Raw genomic sequence first — 24,855 nt, 5'->3', positions numbered from 1 at the left:
GATTCCATTCAATATGATAAATATTCACTGAGCGCTCACTTGCTGTGAATTCTGGGAGGTACAACAGTGACCCCGACGGAACACACACCCTGTTGGACCCTCGGGCTTTGCTCATCACTGATCACGTGACTGAGACAAGTGGCAGCACCTCTGAGAGACCCAGTTTCCTCCGCTTTAAAATGAAATCAGCACTTCCATCCGGACCACGTACAGTCACCAGGCATGGTTCCAAGAGCTTCACAAAGGTGAGCTCGTTTACTGCCGAGCACATTTACTGCGCACAGTCCCATGCGCACAACTAGTAAGTGGCTTGAGCTGGGATTCAAACAGTGCAAATCGGGACGACCTGCATAACGTAGAAAGTAAAGAGGCAAGATGCCAAACCATAGTTATACATTTAGCCTTCAGTGTAAAATGCAACTAGTTAAAAACATGAAAAAAATAATACTTCACCGTTTCAGGATACATATATGTGTAGTTAAAAGTGTAAGAGGTGGGGAAACGGTGGTGAAACAGTGGCAGACTTTATTTTTGGGGGCTCCAAAATCACTGCAGATGGTGACTGCAGCCATGAAATTAAAAGACACGTACTCCTTGGAAGAAAAGCTGTAACAAATCTAGACAGCATATTAAAAAGCAGAGACATTACTTTGCCAACAAAGGTCCATCTAGTCAAAGCAATGGTTTTGCCAGTAGTCATGTATGGATGTGAGAGTTGGACCATAAAGAAAGCTGAGCAACGAAGAACTGATGCTTTTGAACTGTGCTGTTGGAGAAGACTCTCGAGAGTCCCTTGGACTGCAAGGAGATCCAACCAGTCCATCCTAAAGGAAATCAGTCCTGAATGTTCACTGGAAGGACTGATGCAGAAGCTGAAGCTCCAGTCTTTGGGGACCTGAAGCAAAGAGCCGACTCATTGGAAAAGACCCTGATGCTGGGAAAGATTGAGGGCAGGAGGGGAAAGAGGACGACAGAGGATGACATGGTTGGATGGCATCACTGACTCAACGGACATGAGGAGTTGGTGATGGACAGGGAGGCCTGGCGTGCTGCAACTCATGGGGTTGCCAAGAGTCAGACACGACTGAGCAACTGAACTGAACTGGAAGGGTAAGAAATGTAAGAGAATGACACACACCAAATTCACTCCAGTGGTTACTTTTGGAGAGCAAGCTAAAAAGGGCTAATATTGGACTTCCTTGGTGGCCCAGTGGTCCAGTGGTTAAGACTCTGCCTGCCAATGCAGGAAACACTGCTCCCTGGTCTGGGAAGATCCCACACGCTGCAGGGCAAGTAAGTCCCTGCGCCCAACTACTGAAGCCCATGCTCTCTAGAGCCTGTGCTCCACAACAAGAGAAGGCGCCGCAATGAGGACCCTGAGCACCACAGACTCAGGGCAGCTCCGGCTCGCCTGCCTAAACTAGAGAAAATCCCGAGCTGCAGTGTAGACCCAGCGCAGCCAAGTTAATCACTGGTGGCTCAGTGGTAAAGAATTCGTTTGCAACGCAGGAGATGTGGGTTCCATCCCTGGGTAGGGAAGATCCCTTGGAGAAGGAAATGGCAACCCATTTCCAGTAGTCTTGCCTGGAGAATCCATGGACAGAGGTGCCTGCAGGGCTACAGTCCATGGCATCACTGAAGAGTCAGATATGATTTAGTGACTAAACAACGCTAAATAAATAAATAAAATTTTAAAAGGGCTAATATCATTTTACCGTGTGTGCCATGCTAAAGCATTCTTCTGGGATCAAGTGTACACTGATTATGCCTTAGTGTGATTTACTGAAATGCTGAGGTTTATTTTCTAATATTGAATTTTTAAATTCATAGCTATGTTGTTTTTAGGAGCTTAATTCACACCTTTAAAAGTGTTCATAACAGCTTTATCATGAACAAAGTAAGATATTTAGGCACCAGCTGGACTTAAAAAAACTGTAGTCCCGTGTCCACGTCCATATTCTCCTGAGGCTCACCCACCTCTGAAGCTTCTAGTGAAGATCCTGGGTAGGGGAGGCTCAGAGAGGTGGTGTACAGAGGTGAGAGGTGACGTACGTGTTGTGTACACTATTTGGTAATAAAAAGGGTGTCTTTAGACAGGATTGAAAGTCCCTTGTCAGAATAGCAATGTTATCCTTGGGGGTGAGACTCACCTCAACTCACAGAACCAAACTATGGCTGCCAGGACCTTCATGCTCTGGTGCACTTATGGAAAATGGACATGTTTTGGCCTTTGGAAGTTTGGAAACTTTCAGAAACATATATAATATATATGTATAAAATATATAGTATAAATATATGTGTCTGAAAAGAGGATAAAATCCTTATTGTGAGTCAATACAATTCAGTGCATCAACCGTGTGTTTCACCTAGATGCTTACCCAGTTTATTATTTTCAAAAGACAAAATATCAACACCATCCACACTTCAGAAATTACGAACAAGCGTGTAGTGAAACGTTTCCTCCCCGCTCATAACTTATTTGACCCCAACGGAAGTCAAGGCTATCACCAATCTTTTGCTATTACCCGCAAAGCTGCCAGGGATTGACGTATGCAAATGTCACCTTGCAAGTATGTGGGCATGTCTTCTGGATAATTCCTAGGAGGAGAAACGCTGGATCACAGGCATGTACAAGACTGTGAAACTGCCCCCAGCGGGCTGTGCTAATTCACACTCCGCCAGCGATGCGGGCGACTCCGCGCTTTCCCACATGCTCACTGACACAGTGCTTGTGTTTGCCAGCTGAACGGGTGAAAAACAGCATGTCATCGGAGTTGTTTCATTTTTTCATATAGGTGCCAACGTTGAATTTATTTGGCTTGTGCTCTCCGACTATAGCAAAATCTCCCAGAATTAGAGATGCGCTTTAGTACCTGTAAAGTCAGCCATCGTGTTTGGAAAATCGAGGGGTCTGAATCTGGCTTGCTGCCCATTTTCTTTCTGAAGATATAGGTCCAATTTTGTTGAGGCGTATTTTACATTCTCTACATTTACCCATTCCATGTGGACAAGTCAATCATTTTTAGTGAGTTTATCGCATGGCGCAACCATCACCGTAAATCAGTTTTAACACATCTCATCATTCCACTAAGATTCCCCTGTTACTTAATCGTTTCCCTCTCCTGCCCTTCTTGTTCCGCACGAATCTACCCTCTGCTTCCATGATTTACTCTTTTTCGACATTTCCTATAAATGGAATCACATACTACGTGGTCTCTCGTGCGTGGCTCCTTTCACGGTTCAGCGAGCTTTTGAGGTTCACCCCAGTTGTGTTGTTGTTCAGTTGCTAAGTCGTGTCCAGTTCTTTGCAACCCCATGGACTGCAGCCTGCCAGGCTTCCCTGTCCTTCATTATCTCCTGGAGCTTGCTCAGATTCACGTCCACTGAGTCGCTGACTCCACCCAACCATCTCATCCTCTGCCACTCCCTTTCCTTGGGCTTTTTCCTTCTGTTTGCTCCTTTTATACTGCTGAGTACCATCCCGTTGCACGGCTATTCCACATCTCACCTACCCATTCACCAACGGATGGGAATGTAGGTTGTTTCGAACATTTGGCTATTATGAGCAATGCTCCTATGAATATTCATGTACATTTTCTGTGTGTGGGCATACATTTTCATTCCTCTTGGATAAAGTCCTAAGAGTGGAACAGAACTGCTGAGTTATTTGGTGAATTTGTGTTTAACTTTTAAGAAACTGACAGACTGGTTTTCCAACGTGGATGCACCATTTTATGTCCCCCACAGTGTAGGAGGGTTCCTTCTTGACATCCTCAACATTTGTTACCGTCTTTTATTATTAGTACATCATCCTAGTGTTATGAAATGACACCTCATTGTAGTTTTAACTTTCATCTTCCTAATGACACGGAGAAGGCAATGGCACCCCACTCCAGTACTCTTGTCTGCAGAATCCCATGGACAGAGGAGCCTGGTAGGCTGCAGTCCATGGGGTCGCAAAGAGTCGGACACGACTGAGCGACTTCACTTTCACCTTTCACTTTCCTGCATTGGAGAAGGCAATGGCAACCCACTCCAGTGTTCTTGCCTGGAGAATCCCAGGGACAGAGGAGCCTGGTGGGCTGCCCTCTATGGGGCCGCACAGAGTCGGACACGACTGACGCGACTCAGCAGCAGCAGCAGCAGCAATGACAAGTGGTGTTGAGCATCTTTCAATGTGCTTATTAGCCATTTATCTGTATTGTCTTATGAGCTGTCTTTTTGAGTCTTTTGCCCATTTTTAAGAATTGTCTGTCTTATTACTGAGATGTAAGAGTTCTTTGTACATTTTGGATACAAATCCTTTATCAAGTGTAAGTTTTCAATTATCATCTCCCAGCCTGTTCTTGTATTTGCATTTTCTTAACGGGGTCTTTCTGGATGGCATCACCGACTCGATGGACGTGAGTCTGAGTGAACTCTGGGAGTTGGTGATGGACAGGGAGGCCTGGCGTGCTGTGATTCATGGGGTCGCAGAGTCAGACAGGACTGAGTGACTGAACTAAACTGAACTGAATGGTGTCTCTGGAAGCCCCAAAGTTTTGAATTTTGATGAGGTTCAATCTATCAGTTTTGTCTGTCAGTATAGCTTTGATCTGCATTTCCTTTATATGGTGGGGTTGATCTTTTCATATGTTGAACATTTTTTATTATATTTAAAATCCATTCAGATTTTCATTTCTGAGAACTTGTCTGTTCATATCTTTTGGCTTTAAAAAAATTGGGTTGCTGAGTTTTTTTTCTTATAGAGCTATAGGAGCTCTTTATATATTAGAAAAATGATCTCTTATCTGCGATACTCATCACAAACAATTCTTGCAGAGTGTCATCTGTCATTTGACTTTACTTGGCGTCAGTTTTGCCATGGAGGCTAAAAATATTTTTTTAATGTAGTTTAAGTCATCTTTTTTTTCTTTTATGACTCCCGGGTCGTGCAACAGAGGTAAAAAGGTCTTTTCCACTCTGAGGTTATGACATATTTTCTTTGTTGGCTGCTTTTAGTTCTTTTGTGTTTTTGCTTTGTTTGATATTTAAATCTTTTTTGATCCATTTGGAATCATTCTGGGGTAAAGTATAAAGAGACAGAGATTTAATTTTCTTCTTTTCCAGTTGACAACCTGGTTATTATCATCCCATTCATTAAATGGTCCTTTTACTTTTCCTTATACAAGAAGGATGACAGGCTTCTTTATTATATACTAAAGTTCCACGTGTATTTGGATATATTTCTTGACTTTCTGTTCTTTTTCATCTAATCATCTGCCTGTACCAATGGGCTCTTAAAAACACGTTTTAATACCTGGCAGGGCTGGTTCCTCCTCATTACCCTTCATTCTCAGAATTTTACTAGTTATTCCTGGTTATTTACTTTCTGCCCAAAGTTTAAAATCAAATTAGTCACCCTCTGCATGCTCTGACTCCCTACTCCAACAAAATGCTATTGGTATTTTTATTTGGGTCGTATTATATGTATAAACTATGTTTGAGAGAGCTGAAGCATTTATAACATTGAACATTCCTACCTAAGAACACAATATGCTTTTCCATCTGCTCAATTTCATTTTTCAGAACGTTTTAAGCTTTTATTTACACATATCACACATTTATTATTTTTTCCTGGATGTTTTATCTTTGTGTCATTGTTGCTGTTTGTAAATGGACTCTTCTTATATTTTCTAAATGTAGCTGCTGTTTGAACATACAAAAGCTTTCTCTTTCTGATTATTAATTTTGTAACTCCTCATCTTCTCATGTTGTTTAAGGTTTTTTTTTTTCAGTTTATTCTCTTTGCTTTTCTAAGTACAGAACATATCTGCAAAAAGTGATCCTCTTCCCTCTTCCATTCCAATTTATTGCTCAATGTTCTTTCTCTTGTCTAAGAGTGTTCAGTAGATCCTGTTCATCAATGGTGATGATGGCTATCCTTGCATTTTTCATGACATCAGTGTGTTTCTTGTGAATTTCTTTAAGTGTGATATTAATTTGTGACCTAAAAAATATTTTGTCATGTTAAAGAAGTATCCATGTATTCCATTTTTCTCTTGTTTTCTTAATATCAAGAATGGGAGCTGACTCTGTACAATGCCTTTCAGCACCCACAGTGATGAGCTTATGGTTTTCCCTTTCAGATCTGTTTAGATAAAGCAATGTATTCACAGATATCCAAAACACAACCATGCTGACATTCTGGAATAAACACCACTTGGCTGCATTGTTTTGCTAATATTTCACTTTGAATTTTTGAATTAATACTCAAAAGTACGATTGATCTGAGGTTCTTTATATTCCATCTTTTGCGGGATTTGGCATCAATGTGATTATACTCACTTCATTGGAACTTTTTTTATTGTTTTGTTTTTTTTACAAATATAAATGACTACACACAGGCGTGCCATAATGATTATGCTTGGTCTATCTTTTCAGCTTCCTCCCCTTCCCCTTTCTGCTTCTACTCCCCTCCTCCTCCCCTTCCTCATTAGTAACAACTGCTAAGATTCCCTGAACAATTTCAGAGGGCCAGACTCTGCTCTGAGTACATTACACGTTTCATCTCATCTAATGACTCCTCAGCCCAGGGAGGCAGGTCTTGCTGGTATCTGCATCCACAAAGAAAGCTGAGGCACAGCAGATCAGACCCTTGCCTAAGGCTGCAGACCCAGTGGAGCTGTGATTCTGCACCACAAGGCTGTCCTGACTCTTCACTCGTCTGCCTTTTTTAAAAAGTGTCTGTCTGTTTATTTGGCCACGCTGGGTCTTAGGTGTGGCAATCGGGATCTTTAGTTGCGGCATGAGAACTCCACTAGCTGTGGCAGGTGGGATCCAGTTCCCTGACCAGGGACTGAACCCTGGTCCAATCTGGGCCCTCCGCAGGGCAAGCTCTTAGCTCTTAGCCACTGGACCACCAGGGAAGCCCCTCACCTGCCTTTTAAAATCATGCTACTGCGTGGCCCCCACTGCCTTGTGTATTAATTCTAGCGTATTAACCAGATGTCCTCAGTTTTCTTTTGCTTTTAGTCTGACTGGACATTAACGCTACTTTCGAGAGTTTCCAATGGACAATTTAGACATTCCACCAACATTCCTAATTCTGTAATTGTTACCTTTCTAAACTGACATGAAACACGTCTGGCTGCCTGCCAGGGGCTTTCAAGACACAACCTGTGCTGGCTAATTTAGCTGGAGGGACAAGACCTAAACACGTAAGAAAGTGAAGTAACAGCACATCAAAATGACAGTGGCTCTAGACGGGGCTTGATGCACGGCCCCCAAGAGGGTGCCTATTAAGCGGGGAGGAGGACAGGACGGTGGAGAGAAGGCTTTGGCAGCTGACGCTGACTTCTGACAGGGGGCTGGGAGAGGAGAGTTTCCGCCTGACCCCGAGGGCTCAGGCAGAGGAGCAGAGGGAGCCAGGGATGCTGACCGCAGGGTCGGCAGTACTGATGCGCTCTCCCCTACAGCGTGGCTTTTACCATTGCTTAGTTAGCACTTTACGCCACTTAACTAATTAACCAATCAACAGACACTGGGCTACCCTGGTGGCTCAGAAAGTCAAGAATCTGCCTGCAATGCCGGAGACCCAGGTTTGATCCCTGGGTCGGGAAGATCCCCTAGAGAAGGGAATGGCAACTCATGCCAGTGTCCTTGCTTGGAGAATCCATGGACAGAGGAGCCTGGCGGGTTGCAGTCCATGGGGTTGAAAAGAGTTGGTCACGACTGAATGACTAACGCAACACACGTTAGCCTGGTTTCTTCTTTGTCAATGCTGTGAACAGTGCAGACGAGAACAGCTTTTTCGGTTATCTGTGGCAAGAGTCAGCAAATCCTATCACGTGGGCCAACTGCGGCCTGCTGCCCATGTTCGTATATAAAGTTTTACTGGAACACAGCCGTTCCTTTTCATTTACATATTATCTGTGCTTTCAGGTTATAATGGCAGAGTTACTTACTATTTCTCTGCTAATGGAAAAAGTTTGCTGTTCCCCTATGGCAAGTTCCCTATGGGAACTTGTCTTCTTATTTCCTTAGTATAAATTCCTTAAATAGCATTTATGGGTCAAAGGGTATACTTAATAAACATTTTGATATATACTCATTCCAGGGCCCTCAAAAAACGTCATGCTAATTTATGTATCCAGCTACAATGTTCGGGAGTGACTTTTCCCCATGTGTCTGCCCACTCCAATTATTATCACAATCTAAAAATTTTAGCAATCCGACAGGGGAAAGGAGATAGAGTAACATCGCTTTATATTTAAGTTTCCTTCCCAGAGAGTTTTTAAAAATTAATGTTTTTTAATAAGTTAATATTTTTTTGCCTTCTTTTCTACCCAGGTGTTCAGGTCCCATGCTCGTCGCTTACTAAGATGAGAATCACATGTTGTCATATAGCCTTCAAAGACAGGAGAAAGCATGAATTTCATTAAGAAAAGTTCGAAAATACATTAACTGATGAACATCAAAAGTATTTCCATGTAAACATCTGTAGGGAAATAACCAAGACCTAATACCCCTGCAAACTCATGAATCCTAAGGTTTAAAGGATTGCAATTATGATATAGCTACATTTTATTTCTCAAGCATATCTGTACCTGTTGTGGGGTCTTATTGGAAAAAATAAGAGCAGAACCTCCTTCTTCTTCGTTAGGGTAGTCAGGAAAAGTGCCCGTTAAGTTCCTGAGGAGGAAAAAAAAGACAGAGTAAACATCCAGGAGCGCAGCCCTCTCTGCTACATTCCCGACGAGCTGGCTCTGCTCAAGCTCACTGAAATGAGTGATAGTTATTAGGATGGGGCTCCCTGCCAGTTGCTGGCCGGACATGCAGTCTCTAAGGACCTGGTGACATTCAGAAGCAGGTTTCTCTCCTCAAAGCAATTGTTACTCTGAGTCAGACCTCTCTCCTTAAAGCAGACTGTACTCTTCTGCCTCTTTTTTTTTTTTTAATTATTGCAATACTCCATGCTTGTGTTAAGAATGACGACAGAAGCACAAATTATTTCTTCCTGTTTTAAAATGTAGGATAAACACAGGATTTTGAAATAAAACAGAAACATGGCGTTGTTCAAATTACAGACTTGGTCCTCATGCATGACATAGGCACGCATGCTTTAGATTTCAGTGAGTCTGAGCCCCACATGTTAAGAGACAGGAATAGTCCTTGTTTTCTGTAACCATATAGTTCTATGTTTTAAAAGGCAGAGTTTGAAATTTAATGTTGAGAAATTTCAGAAGGGATACAAAGTTAATTTTTCCAAGAGAAACTGCCTGGACACCAGTGTTATATTTATTCCATATAGAGAAAGAAAACATTTATCAAGTTAGTTCCATTAATCCAGAATCTAAGAGTTAGTAAGATGCCCATGCTCACGATGACTCCTTATTCTCAAACTTTTGGCCTTAGTTGCTCTTGACACTCTTTTTTAAAAAAACAAGTTCTATTTATTTATTTTAAAAATTCTTGGCTGCACCCTGCATCAGCTGGGATCTTAGTTCTCTGACCGGGGATCAAACTTGCACCCCCTGCATTGAAAGGCAGAGTCTTAACCACTGGAGCACCTGGGAAGTCCCACTCTTGACACACTTGATAACTTTTGATGCTCCCCAAAGCTTTTGTTTATGTGAGTTCTAGCTATTGATAGTTACTGTAATAGATATTAAAATGGCAACCTTTCTAAAATATGCATTTTCATTAAAAACAACTATAATAAACCCATTAGGTGTTCACATAAGTAACATTTTTAATGAAGAATATATTTTCCATGAGAAAAAATTAGAAGAGTGCTAGTGTTCCGGCTCCTAGTAGAACCTAGCAGGATGCTTATATATGCTTCTGTATTCAACCTGCTGCAATATGTTGTTTTGGTTGAAGTGTAGAAAGAAAATCTGGCCTCACACGGATGTGTAATTAGAAAAGAGAGGAAAGTTTTAACAGCCTTTTAGATAGCTGTGAATATTCTGCTTTGACTCCACACCACAGCTTGATGAACGGTAGCCTCCTAAAGGCTGGTGGTGATGCAGAATCTGAAACCTTATCAAGAACTTTGCCTTCCCTGCTACATTGAAAGTCATGTGTCTTGTGCGCAGAACAGATCTTTCACTCAGACGTGACTCTGTAACATCAAGTCTTGATCATTTCAAAACTAATGGTCCACTGACTTATGCGGATCTTCCCAAAGCTGATATACATTGCATAGCATCAAAAATCACAGTCACCAATAACTCCTAGACAGCATATTAAAAAGCAGAGACGTCACTCTGCTGACAAAGGCGCATATAGTCAAAGCTACGGTTTTTCCAGTAGTCACGTACAGATGTGCGAGCTGGACCATAAAGAAGGCTGAGCGCTGAAGAGTTGACGTTTTTGTACTGTGGTGTTGGAGAAGACTCTTGAGACTCCCTGCGACAGCAAGGAGATCAAACCGGTAAATCCTAAAGGAAATCAACCCTGAATAATCATTGGAAGGACTGATGCTGAAGCTCCAATACTTTGGCCACCTGATGTGAAGACCTGACTCATTGGAAAAAACCCTGATGCTAGGAAAGATTGAAGGCAGGAGAAGGAGGCAGCAGAGGATGAGATGGTTGGATGGCATCACCGAATCAATGGACATGAGTTTGAGCAGGCTCCTAGAGATAGTGAAGAGCAGAGAAACTTGGCTTGCTGCAGTCCATGGGGTTGCAAGGAGTCAGACACGACTGAGCAACCAAATGACAACTCCGTCAATCTCAGACTCTAAAGCTAAGCAATGGGAAGCTCTCAGACTCTCAGTCTCTCAGACTAGAAGATTTCCAAACTTATCATTTTTGCTTGAAAGCTTGGATTTTATTATTAGCAACAAATACCCTCAGTTGTTTTCCTTCAGGCTTACTTGGTTCTTTTTTGAGAAAGTGACTCCTGCAAACCTGAGTCTGAACAGCCAGAGTGTCAGTCATCTTTTCAGTGAAAAATGAGGTTCCATAGAAAGGGCTTGCTCAGTCTGAAACTGGACAGGTGGCAGGCGCCCACCTTGAATGGCCGTCACCGTTTGGGGTGCAGCAGAAGGCAGTCACTCATCTCCAGGTCCCTCACATACAATATTGAAAAGCTAGGTATTCAAGGGTTAAGTCCTACAATTATTTTCTACTGTGTCCGCAAGGATATTGTTAAATGAACTTTTTAAAAAGGCAGGTGCATGGCAGTGAGGATCTAGATAAACTGGGGCCATTGCCTTGGGTCAAGGTCAACACCCAGCAGCTCCCTAAACATCCGCCCCTGCCCCAGCGCTTTGGCCCCTATCCCTTCTACAGACTGCCCCCCAAACATCTTAGGACAGCTTCATCCCTGGCTGCATAAAACCTCTCAGGTCTCCTGAACCTTGTCCGGGGGCTCACTCAGTCGGCATGTGACTCAGCTCCTCAGCGGAGCTTTGAAAGGAACTGGAAACAGGGCAGCGTGCGGCTGGTGGGGGAGGTCTGTGGACAGACGCATCACCCTAGGGCATGGTGGGTGACCACCCACTATGTTCAGCTCAGTTCAGTCGCTCAGGCATGTCTGACTCTGTGACCTCATGGACTGCAGCACGCCAGGCCTCCCTGTCCCTCACCATCTTCCAGAGTTTGCTCAAGTTCATGTCCACTGCATCAGTGATGCCATCCAACTATCTCATCCTCTGACACCCTCTCCTCCTCCTGCTTTCAATCTTTCCCAGCATCAGGGTCTTTTTCAATGAGTCGGCTCTTCACATCAGGTGGCCAAAGTATTGAAGTTTCAGCTTCGGCATCAGTCCTTCCAAGGAATATTCAGGGTTGATTTCCTTTAGGATGGACTGGTTTGTTCTCTCTGCTGTCCAAGGGACCCTCAGGAGTCTTCTCCAGCAACACAGTTTGAAGGCATCAATTCTTTGGCGTTCTGCCTTCTTTACGGTCTAGCTCTCACAACCGTACATGACTGGTGGAAAGACCACAGCCTTGACTATATGGAACTTTCTTGGCAAAGTGATGTCTTTGCTTTTCAACACAATATCTAGGTTTGTCATAGCTTTCCTGCCAAGAAGCAATCATCTCCTGATTTCAAAGCTGCAGTCACCATCCACAAAATTATTATGTGGTAAAGATCCTGACTTGGTAAATGGTGGTTATTTATGTCACAGCTTTCCCTCAAATATAGTTTAAATCTTAATTTCACAGCCATTTATCTTCAACTTTCATCATTTTGCTGATTTTCAAAGTTGCTGTGCAGTGCGGGCTAGAATCCACCACTGCTGTGCCACTGCCTGCCACCTCCCCACTGCACACCCCTCCGGCCCCCACCAACCAATTTCCATTTGCTCTCAAACTGCCGCAACAGGCAAGGCCGAAGCCGGTTCTGCAAATGGGCATCCAAATTGCCAGATGGACCAAGTGATGCAGAAAATGGAACTCATCACACGGCTGCGTGAAAAATAACCTGAACTACAGACATTTCACCCAGATCGACAGAACAGGAGAAATAAGAGGTGAGAATTTGGATGCGGAACTTGATAAGACAGGACTCACCAGCTATTTGTGAGCTCTTAGCATTTCATCACCTCCGAGCAAATGCTGGCACACCTCAGGGGGATTATGGTGGGGGACAATTCTTAAGTTGCTCAGTCATGTCTGACTCTGTGTGACCCCATGGATTGCAGCCTCCCAGGGTTCTCTGTTCATGGAATTTTCCAGGCAAGAGCACTGGAGTGGGTTGCCATTTCTTCCTCCAGGGGATCTTCCCCACCCAAGGATCAAACCCGCAGTCTCCTACATTAGCAGGCAGATTCTTTACCACTAGTGCCACCTGAGAAGCCCCATGAGGATTAATTAAATCAACAACTCAATTTTCTGGAACAATATTTAATTTGTATTAAATTAAGTATAATTTCCAAAACATACACGTTCAGGTATTCATTAAATCCACTCCCTAAAAAGTACCTTGGAAAGCAGTTCTCCTGGATTCCCTTACCCTCCTGCTCTCCACCCAGGTGCCCCTTCCCAATGAAGTCTTTTGCTTTGTCAATTAAAAAACGAAATAAATAAAGCAAAATAAAATTAAAAATAGGAAAATTTGAATAGGAACTCTGAACACGAAATATATTTATCAAATTTGAGATTTACCAACAAATTAGAGATGGTTGAATATTTCTCAAAATCAAATGATACCTCCCCACCACGAAACCTGGATCACCCCTGAAAATTTAAGAAAGAAAGAAGCTGAGAAGCTAACCAGGCCCCCGCCTCACCAGAGAATTAGCCTTCTAAGTGATGATGCCTGCCAGCTGCTCCAGCATTGGAAAGCTCCAGTAATCTGACGTTTCTTCCAGCTTCTTCGATTGCTACCAACCTTAGTTCTTGACTCAGAAAGCATCACCTGCAGGTTGCATAGTCAACATTACCTAGGATGACGGCCTCCGAGTCTCAGGCTCTTGAGTGGGACCTGCACCATCTCCTCCCTAAATGGGCTTCCAGGCAGGGTTCACAATGACTCTGAAACCACAGCCACATGTGGTTTGATCCCATACTGTTCTCACTTAATTTTCTCGCCAAATCCCAATCCAAACCCTTGGTCCGTGAGTGGGCTTCCAATGTCTCTTTGGCCCTGAAGATATATTTGTCCTGCACCTCTCAGAGCCTAAGAGAATAGCCCCTGCCTGAGGCATCATGGAAGCGGGTCCCCACTGTGTGCGAGGCCAGCAGCCAACAGACCTGCCCCCTCCTCATCTTACACAGAGAGGTGGGAGGTAGCCCCCATTTTATTTTTACAAGTGGTGTCTGTCTGGCATTGGCATAACTCAGAGCACCTTGCTGCCGTTTCCTTTGCTGTTGTTTAATCACTAGGTCATGTCCGGCTCTTTCTGACTCCACGTCCGCTGCCAGGTTCCTCTGTCCATGGCATTTCTCAGGCAGGAACACTGGAGCAGGTGGCCATTTCCTTCTCCAGGGGATCTTCCCAACTCAGGGACTGACCCTGCGTCTCTTGCTTGGCAGGTGGATTCTTTACTGCTGGGCCACCTGGGAAGCCCTGCTATTTCCTTAGTGTGCCTGCAAAATGGCTTCAAGGTCTGGAGGCAGAAGCCTGGGATGGGGCACAGTAACTCGCTTGCACTCAGACGGAGAGGGGCCGGCCTGGCCCGTCTGGAATGCCTGAGCATCAGAACTCACAGCAGTTCAGGTGACCTCGTTCGCACCTCACGGGCATCTCCGAGCAGCAGCGACCTCTTCTCAGAAGTCAGATGCTCTGCACAGGATGCCGATGGCTCATTGTTTTAAACAGGAGGACATAAAACGCGGTGTAACTACAACCCCTTGCCCCAGCCAATTATTCTGGGGTGGGGTGGGGGTGTCGATGATGGAAGTCCACAGAGAAAAGCCCCAGTCCCATTCTGGAAAGAGCAGAATTCAAACACAAGTGGGCCAGGCAGTTCTGAGGCCCCTATAGTCTGTCCCACCTGTCTCACGATGCATTAGCATTCCTCTTCCTCGACACCTCGGTTTAGACCAGTTTGGGTGTCAAATGGAAGCACAGCTTGAATTTACATTTGCGTTTCTTTAGCTGTTACTGACCGGAGAGGGCAGTGACAACCCGCTCCAGGGCTCTTGCCTGGAAAATCCCGTGGGCGGAGGAGCCCGGCGGGCTGCAGTCCGTGGGGTCACACAGAGTCGGACACGACTGAGCGACTTAGCAGCAGCAGCAGCTGTTACTGACGCTGACACTCGGCTACATGCTAGGTGCACTGGTGCAGCTGCCTCCTTGGTGGCTCAGTGGAAAAGAATCTGCCGGCAATGCAGGAGGCCCGGGTTCGATCCCTGGGTCAGGAAGATCCCCTGGCAGAGGGTATGGAAACCAACACACAGTATTCCTGCCTAGAGAATCCAAGGGACAGAGGAGCCTGGCGGGCTACAGTCCACGGGGCTGCAAAGAGTCAGACACGTCTGAGCGGCTGAACATGCATGCACTCCTTGGACTCCCTCATTAAGCAGAAACGATCATCGCGTGTGGGTTTGCGGCACACAGGTTTACACAGCATTTCCACAGACGCTGTACACAAATTGTTTCCATTTCATCCTTACAGAAATTCTGAGATGAGCCCTTCTCTCCATTTTGCAAAGGAGGAAACTGGAAAATGTGAGAGTTTATATGACTCTTCCAAAGGCAAACAATTCCTTCTGGGAAGAGCCAAGATTCTAACCTTGGGCTTCTGCCTAGATCCCCAGGATTCCCCACTACTCACAGTCACTTACTGGCTTTGTCAAAACTCCTTAGACAATGGACTGCTTAAGTCTTCAGCTATCAAGTTGGCATTATAAACCTTTCATACGTGGGCTTCCCTGGTGGTTCAGATGGTAAAGAATTGCCTGTAATGCAAGAGACCTGGGTTCGATCCTTGGGTCAGGAAGATCCTCCGGTGAAGGGAATGGCAGTCCACTCCAGTATTCTTGCCTGGAGAATTCTACGGACAGAGAAGCCTGGTTAGGCTACAGTCCATGGGGTCACAAAGAGTCGGACACGACTGAGCATTCAGGCATGCACTTTCACATGCATGGACCTTTCATATGCACACATTTAACCCAACAATTCCACTACTGGGAATCCCTACTGAACTAAAAGCAGAGATATTAAAGCTTTGTGATGCATTTTTGTACGAGCAAAAGCTGCAAAAAATAAAAACTGTAATAAGAAATTGAAAATAATCAGATTGCAGGGAATGGTTATGTAACTGTGGTTAAGCCCCAGTATGGAATCCAGCATGGGACTAAACTTCACCTGCTCTGCTTTAGCTTTTCACCACTAGCACTGAATAAATATTTAGGTGGATGAACACATTCAGCTCTCATGAAGACGACTCGACTCTGTGTGAACAGGTGTTATTGTTTAGTCACTAAGTTGCGTCTGACTGTTTGCGACCCCATGGACTGTAGCCCAGGTTCCCCTGTCTGTGGAATTTTCCAGGCAAGAATACTGGAGTGGGTTGGCATTTCCTCTCCCAGGGGATCTTCCTGACCCAGGGATCGAACCCACGTTTTCTGCATTGGCAGGGGGGGTCTTTACCACTGAGCCACCAGGGGAAGTGCTAAGTGAACAGAGGGGATGCTAAAGACAGAATATGAAGGGGAAAAACTGGGCTGGAGATCGACCTGGGTTATCGAAATAAAAGGGGACAGGACTTGTTGTTCAGTCGCTAAGTCGTGTTCTGACTCTTTGCGACCCATGTATTGCAGCAGCTCAGGCCTCCCTGTCCCTCACTGTCTCCTGGAGTTTGCCCAAGTTCATGTCCACTGAGTTGGTTATGGTTTAATGGCATCACCGATTCAATGCGGACAGGAGCATCAAACAAGTGTGTGTTTATGTTTGCAGGTCCAGGGGAAGGCATGCCCTGTTCATCTGGATTAGCTAAGAGGGAGGGGCTGGAGGGAGGAGAACACTGATTTTTTTTCTGTGTATATTTCAGTATTATTTTACTTGTTACAGCATATAGGAATCATGTTTATAATTAAATAAGACTATAAAGTACAACAATTTATAATAAAAAATAAATTTTATTTTTGGTTGGCTTCCTTTCTGTCTTATTTTAGGGTTCGATTACTATATAGACCCTGTAACTTTAACAGTGGAAAAATTTTTGTTTCTATAGTTGGAAAATTGTGACCTTTCTCCAGGGAAGTTAAATCCTCTGTTCTGCTTTCTCCTGCTTGTTGGCTTTAGCAATTAAGGCAATCTAGTTACTGCGAGTGTATTTTTCCCATTCCTATTACTTTTTAAACTTAATTTATCATATGCTATCTGTTCCCATCTATGTTTGTCAGCTCTGGGGCTCTCTTCTCTATTTCACTGACTTATGCTTGTGCTTTTATATGAGTGTAATGCATTCACCTTATTTTTCTTTATAATATTCTTGAAAACACAGGGCCATCTGTCCTTCCTTATCATTTTTATTTCCTGATTTTAATCCTAATGACTTTAATAATTATGTTTTCAAGTTCAATAAATAATCCTGTTGGGATTTTAATTGAAATTGTATCCTGTCTATAAATTACCCAGAGCAGTCATGTCATCTTTCCATTTAACCAGAAACATGGCGTGTCTCACCATTTATTCAAGTCTTTTAAAATTTCTTCAAGTCTTTTAAAATTTCTTCAACATTTGTAGATGTCTTAAACTTCTTAAACTTTCATAACTCTCTTTTTCACAGTCTATCACTGATTTTTTTTAAATACATTTTTCTACTTAAAAATATCCTTCTTTCCTTTCAATGTCACTATACTGACAAAAATGTATACTATAGTACTAATTATTAGGCCCAGAGTAGGAAATGGCAACCAACCCATTTCAGTATTCTTTCCTGGAAAATTCCATGGACAGAGGAGTCTGGCGGGCTACTGTCTATAGGGACCCAAACAGTTGGACATGAGTGAGCGACTGAGCATGCAGGCACAAATTATTAGGGGACAAAATCAGCCATATTTTCCTTTCTGTTTGTGGGACAGCCTATAGTGTTTCCTCATTAGGTGCAGAGCTTTGTTTTAAAAAAATACTTGCTGTTTCATTCATTCACGCACTCATTTAGAACTATGTGCCAGATACTGTTCTGGGCACAGGGAAAAAGCAGTAAACAGAAGATTAAACAAATCCTTGTTTTTTGTTCAGCTTACATTTTTATTATGCTAAGAATTAACCCTTCTCTTTTAGAATTTTTAAAATAAGAAGTGGGCATTCCATCTCATCAAATAGTTTTTCTGCATGATCTGAAATGATTATAGTGCTTTTCCTGATGTATATAATACTGCATTTTCCTACCATGGATCTATTTATATTCTTGGGAATAAACAGTCGTGTTTAATTTTGAAAGACTTGGAAACCTAAAAGTCCTCTCTGAAATAACAAGTGAGTCAGAGAGGGAAGGCAGAACACAAACAAGTTGGCTATGAACCAAGAAACCAATCGCAACATATACTTCTTCATCCTACAGCTCAAGGAGTCAGTAACTTAAGTGGAAGCCCCTAGTCTCCCTTCTCCTGGATCTCATGAGCAGAAACAACAAAAGCTGCACCGAGGAGAGCTCTGGGAGCAGAGACTACAGAAGCACATCTCCCAGGTGCTAGACGCCCTGTGGAGGAGGCTGCTGGGCTGGGCCACGGCGACGCTCCAAGGAGGTGTCCCTGGGTTGCCCCGAGAAGAGCCAGGCCTTGGTGGTTGGCCACAGGACACTCGCCCTCCTGGAGAGGAAAGGGAGCCACTTTACAAGGCAGGGGCATGACCCGCTTTAGGTTTTTACAGGATGATCCCTGCTCTCTGGGTCCACAGACTCTGGGTCCACACCTATGTGCACCTCCTTCCTTGAGTGGGGCTGGGACCCGAGACTGACTTGGAGCTGGTGCTACACACAAGCGTGATGACACCTCCAGCCCACAGCAAGGGACTGAGGCCCATGGTCCGGCAGCCCGGAGTCGCCGAATGCTGCCCACAGCCTGGAGGGCATGGGTGCAGATGAGACCCTGGGCTGCAGCCTTGTGAGACCCCCGAGCAGAGGACGCAGCTAAGCCCAGACTCCTACCCACAGAGACCGTGGAAACAGCAACAGGTGTGCTTTTAAGTCAGTAAGTAGGTTCGAAAGTCTGTGTGATACTGTTATGGACTCAGCCATACGTTGTGAATACGCTGTCATCAACCCGAAAACAGACTTGGGGAGCCAGGCTACTGCCTCCAGGCTGGGTGTGATGCCTCTCAGACCTCAGGTGGCAGCGAAGTCAGAGGCCTGGGAGGCCGGTGTAGTAGCAGAAGCAGGGTTAGTCGCTCAGTTGTGTCTGACTCTCTGCGACCCCATGGGCTGGAGTCCGCGAGGCTCCTCTGTCCAGAGGAATCTCCAGGCAAGGATACTGGAGTGGGGTGCCGTTCCCTTCTCCAGGGGATCTTCCCAAACCAGGGATGGAACCCGAGTCTCCTACACTGTAGGCAGATGGTTTACTGTCTGAGCCGCCAGGGGAGCCATGGGAGGCCGGTAGGCTTGGGGCATATTTTGAAGCTAATGGGGTTTTCCAGCCGACTGTGCGCTGGGCTGAGAGAAGACGAGGAGCTGGGGTGATGCTCGGAGACTGGCTGGGTGGGTTCTCATCTAATGGGGTGAGGGGCTGTTGGGGGCAGAGCTGAGGGGATGAGGTGCCAGCTTACTTCTGGATGTGTGGAGCCTGAGATCCCCTCCCCGAGTATCTCCGCCCCTACTCCTGCATGTCAGTGTGGGTACTGGGCGGCAGTGACATCTCCACAGCCGGAGTTCTGGGGAGCGAGCGCCCCGGGTGGGGATTCACGTTTGGAGTAAACCAAACAAGAGATGGAATGGAACGCCGTGAGCCAGGATGAGGTTACCATGGATACCGAGAAGGGCAGGAATCCAAGGGAGGTGAGGGAGGAACCAGCGATGCCTTTGAGTAGCTCCTATCATATATTTTCTGTTGGACGATTTTTCTCCCCTCTTTTCAGATTGCTACACTGCCATTTATGTCATGTAACCTGTATTGGCCTCAAGACAGGGCTGTAACCAATATCGGCCTCAAGACAGGGCATTTGTTGGGCAAAGCTGATGATTTCAGGAGCAGCAAAGCCCACTTCAAGTCAGATGGCCTTTCCAGCTATTTCTTGCCCTTTTGGGCAAGGTCCTAGGTCCCCAGAAGATGGATTCCATTCTCCATCAGCTGCTGGCTCTCTACGGTAAACTGAAGGGCTTAAATGTGACGACCTTGGATCTTAGTTTAAAAATGCAATGCTGGAGCTTTCCTGGTGGTCCAGTGGATAAGAATACGCCTGCCAGTGCAGCGAACACAGGTTTGATCCCTGATCTGGGAGGATGCCACATGCTGCGGGGCAACTAAGCCCATGTGCCACAACTCCTGAGCTCCAGAGCCCGTGCTCTGCATAAGAGAAGCCACAGCAACGAGAAGGCCGAGCCCTGCAACTGCAGCGTAGCCCCGCTCCCTGGAACCAGAGAAGGCCCACGCGCAGCAGCAAAGACCCGGAGCAGTCAAGAACAATACACTAATTAATTAAAAACAGAAAATACAATGTTATTTCTGGATAACCTGATCAAGCGATCATGTTGAAATGATCGGCAAAGAATCCTCCATAGCAACGTACTCACTTTTTAAGCACTCTGTGCTCAGAACTTGCTATCATGATCTCTTTTAATCCCCCCAACTGCCCTGAGAGGTAGGTTGCTGCTGTTAATATTTTTCAGATGAGGAAACCGAGGTTTGGCGAGTTTCAGCAGCTGCCCCAGCAGGGCCAAGTGTGGAGCAACCGGGGAACCTGCCAGGTTGGCTGCCCCGCAGTACACTTTACCCAGACCCATGGGAAGAGCTGAGCTGATGGCCACAAAAAGCACACGGGTGGCTTCAATAGTAAAGCATTAAAATAAATCTGTAGACCCAATAAGGAAGCACTTAGTGGGAGCTAAACGTATAATGAAAATGGTATTTAACTGGAAATGAAGAAACCAGGGCTGCAGTCCCCAACTAGAGGTGTGATTTGAGCAAATCGCTCCATGAGCTGGGGGAGCCTGGTGAGTTTCCTTGTGTCAAATGATGCTGTTGAGCTAGGTCTGCTCATTCATTGTTAAAAAGTAAGTACTGTGTGCCTATCAGTCAATTTCTAAAGTCCCTTCCAGCTCTAGAAACTATAATTCATATGTGACAATGTTAATGGGGGAAGGGCAATGTTAATTTCTTACAGAATATTCAATGATTAATGTTGCTTTCTTATAAAAATACCTTTGACAGAGCTACCTGCCTTTATATTCTTTTATTTAAAGGAGCCTGAGGAGAAAAAACACCCACGCCTTCTATATTTCAGTTAGCAAACGTGAGGCTCTGAACATTTTGTAAAGTTTGGGCTGATTAAGAATTTATGCATATTGTCAAAAATTCTTGCACAAACGTGAAAAGGACCAGCTCTCGAGTCTGCAGTGATTTAGAAAGCAGAACTCCTAAAATGATAAATCTCCCCCCTGAGCTCTGACACCGAGCTTCAGCGGTCCCACCATTTCAGATGCCCAGGACAGAGATTTATCTATGTTTCATCAAGTATGAAAAATATATGGATGGAGGGGTTTCCGGCCAGTGCCCCCCCAAGTCTTCCAACCACCTCCATTAATGTCAGCAGGCTCATAAATTTCTCCTGCGTTCTAAAGAAAGCAGCTTGTGCCACCACACAGAAGCCTCCGAAAGTGTCACTTGCTGCCTATAAATTCACTTACACTCAATAAAGGCAATTGGCTACACATGGACTTAATTACCATGGCCCTTGTTGGGAAACTGAGGGGTCTGCCGTCTCTCAAAGGAGAGGAGGAGAGAGTAGTGTATAAATCGAGGTGATGTCTCAGTTTCACTTTACAAAATCTGATTTATTCCTTGATGTTTCTACTTATTAGTGGGCTATTTATTAACAGTTACCATTCCAGGGGGAAGCCTCCTTCTCGATCCCAAAGTATCACTGTTGCTCAGGCTCCACTCCCACAGGAACCTCCCTGCCCTACCGTGGTGCTCACGTTTATTTTATTAAAAGAAGAATATATTACTGATAACATAATCGACTATCTAGACTTTGATCACTCTTCTGTTGAGAAAATGATTAATATACTATATTTTCAGCTTTTGTCTTAAATATTTATCTGTATAGAAAATTTAATATGTAAGAACAGATCATTTCAGGAACAAATGCAGAGAATTTTCTGTTTAAATAGATGCCCATCCATTTCTGTTCACACACCTGTCGTTTTAAACCCCAGACACCATTCATTCATCGACCCTTCTTCAGTCAAAGGAGCCTCTGCCCTTCCTAACTCAGGAGTCCAGAAAGCTTAGGAAGGCAGACACAAGGGGAAGGGAAGTTAGCAAAATGTCCATGTTTACATTCCAAACTCGGTTCCTATGTCCTACTTTCAAAAAGAATCATTTACAGACAGCAACAGAGTGATTACAGAAAAGGGAAGCGTTAGAGTTCAAGGTTAATTCTGAAGCTCCTCTGACCTGATTCTATCAAGTGACAAACCCCTGTTTATGGGATAAAGGCATGACACTTCCTGTCTGGAGCAACACGTGTGTTGACGTCTGTCACCATATGACACAGAAGGGAAGCGTCTGCTGCATCAAACCCAGAGGCTTTATATCCAAATGATAGCCTGTCCAGCCTTGCAGGGTATTGAGTGCTGATAAAGGCTCCCAAGCCATCCAACGTTCACAGTTAGAGTGGTTTCAGCAGAAAGCCAGGAGATTGGGGGGCTTTCATATCTCCAGGATAATACTGGCTTTAATTTTTTCAGTGATTCTCTGACATTCCTAGGGGGACTACCTATACTTTCCCTCCCCCAGGAAGGGCTGGCCGTGCCTCCAGCCCAAGGCTGTGTTAAGCTGCTTCAGTTGGGTCTGACTCTTCGTGACCCTGTGGACTGCAGGCTGTCAGGTTCCTCGGTCCATGGGATCTCCAAACATGAACACTGGAGTGGGCCGCTATGCCCTTCTCCAGGGGATCCTCCCAACCCGGGGATGGAACCCACGTCTCCCACACTGCAGGTGGATTCTTGACCACAGAAGCACTGGGAAAGGCTACTCAAAGTATTATCCCAGATCCAGGACTCTTAGCATCTCCCAGGAGCTTGCTAGAAATTCAAACGCAACACCAAAAACACAGGCAACAAAAGTAAAAACAGACAACTCAAAGCGCCTGAAACTAAAAGCTTGCGTGCCACAGAAGAAACCATCAACAGGATGAAAAGGCAACCTACAGAATGGGAGAAAGAGTTTATAAACCATGTATCTGATAAGGGATTAGCATCCAAAATATATAGAGAACTCCTACATCTCAATAGCAGAAGATCCCCGGATAACCTGGTTTAAAAATGGGCAAAGGAGGTGGATAAACATTTCTCCAAGAAGACACACAAATGGCTAACAGGTACACAAAAAGATGCGCAACATCAGGAATCATTCAGTTCAGTTCAGTTCAGTCACTCAGTCGTGTCCGACTCTTTGTGACCCCATGAATTGCAGCACACCGGGACTCCCTGTCCATCACCAACTCCCGGAGTTCACTCAGACTCATGTCCATTGAGTCAGTGATACCATCCAGCCATCTCATCCTCTGTCGTCCCCTTCTCCTCCTGCCCCCAATCCCTCCCAGCATCAGAGTCTTTTCCAATGAGTCAACTCTTTGCATGAGGTGGCCAAAGTTCTGGAGTTTCAGCTTTAGAATCATTCCTTCCAAAGAAATCTCAGGGCTGATCTCCTTCAGAATGGACTGGTTGGATCTCCTTGCAGTCCAAGGGACTCTCAACAGTCTTCTCCAACTCCACAAATCATTAGGGAAATGTAAATCGAAGCCACAACGAAGTGTCATCTCACGTGTGTTAGGATGGCTATTATCAGAAGAGGGAAGATAAGTGTTGATGACAACCACGTGGGGAAAAGTGGAAAAAACCTTGTCCACTGTTGGGAGGAATGTAAATTGGTTCAGTCGTTATGGAAAAAAGTATGGAGGTTCCTCAAAAAATAAACAAACATAGAGTTACCATAGAATGCAGCAACCCCACTACTGGGTACATGAAAGGGAAAGTCATTCAGTCGTGTCCGACTCTTTGCGACCCCAGGGACTACACAGTCCACGGGATTCTCCAGGCCAGATTACTGGAGTGGGTAGTCTTTCCCTTCTCCAGGGGATCTTCCCAACTCAGGGATTGAAGCTGGGTCTCCCGCATTGCAGGCGGATTCTTTACCAGCTGAGCCACAAGGGAAGCCTAAGAATACCGCAGTAGGTAGCCTATACATACATATATATATATCTGGGTATATATCCAAAGGAAATAAAATTGGGATCTCCAAGTATTAATATGTACCCTGTGAAATAACAGAAAAAAAGTCTCTGCCTCCAGTTCCTGGCACAGGAACTCAATACCTTGGACTTTCCTGGGTGACAGGAGAGTATTCTGTTCTAATGAGGTGATGCTTGGTGGGCTCCTGAGCGGGGCTGGCCCCCAGAAAGACCAAGCCATGATTAGCAGCTTGGAAGTTTCAGCTCCATGCTCTACTGACTAGGAAGGCAGGAGGAATGCCTATGTGAAGAAACCTCCATACAATTTCCCAAAGTCAGGGGGTTTGGAGAGCTTCTGGAGCTGCAAGGCTGGTGTCTGGAGGGGGGCGTGGCAGCTGGTGCCCCTCCCCACACCTTGCCTGTGTATCCCTTCCATCTGGATGCCCACTTGTATCCTTTGTCATTTCTTTTTATAATAAACAAGTCAGTGTGTTGCCCTGAGTTCTATGTGCTATTGAAGCCAACTGTCAAAGAAACCCAGATTTACAGCCGAATGGTCAACAGCATGGGTAACAATCTGGGGTTTGAAACTGATATCTGAAGCTGGAGAGAGCAGTTTTGCAGGGCTGATCCCTTAACATGGGGCAGAGGGGTTAGTCTGAGGCTCTCTCTAGGGAGGTCAGAACTGCACGGAATCATAGGACACCCCAGCTGGCCCTGCAGAGAACAGCTTAATGTGTGGACAACCCACACACATGGGGAGTCAAAAGGCAGCATGGTCAAAGCGTGTGAGTCAAGGACACACACACAGGAGGAAATGCTTTCTTCTTTTACATACATCTATGTTCAATGCAGAGGACACCATGAGAAACGCTGGGCTGGAAGAAGCACAAGCTGGAATCAAGATTGCCGGGAGAAATATCAGTAACCTCAGATATGCAGATGACACCACCCTTATGGCAGAAAGGGAAGAGGAACTCAAAAGTCTCTTGATGAAAGTGAAAGAGGAGAGTGAAGAAAGTTGGCTTAAAGCTCAACATTCAGAAAACGAAGATCATGGCATCTGGTCCCATCACT

General features: G+C 45.0%; 1 protein-coding gene across 7 annotated transcripts in view; it reads right to left on the bottom strand.

Annotated features, from left to right (window-relative positions):
* The window catches only part of IQCA1 (IQ motif containing with AAA domain 1), a 195,052-nt gene that overhangs the window by 111,122 nt on the left and 59,075 nt on the right, over nt 1-24,855 (bottom strand). For all 7 annotated transcript variants that reach the window (XM_060399176.1, XM_060399154.1, XM_015091828.4 and 4 more), the window contains one exon: nt 8,589-8,673. In XM_060399176.1, the coding sequence (XP_060255159.1) occupies nt 8,589-8,673 (85 nt within the window). The remainder of the gene's footprint in view (nt 1-8,588; nt 8,674-24,855) is intronic.

Source organism: Ovis aries, chromosome 1 (genome assembly GCF_016772045.2).
Source record: "Ovis aries strain OAR_USU_Benz2616 breed Rambouillet chromosome 1, ARS-UI_Ramb_v3.0, whole genome shotgun sequence".
Lineage (NCBI taxonomy): Eukaryota > Metazoa > Chordata > Mammalia > Artiodactyla > Bovidae > Ovis > Ovis aries.
The sequence above is the reverse complement of the archived record's forward strand: the minus strand, read 5'-3'. Positions and strand labels throughout refer to the sequence as shown.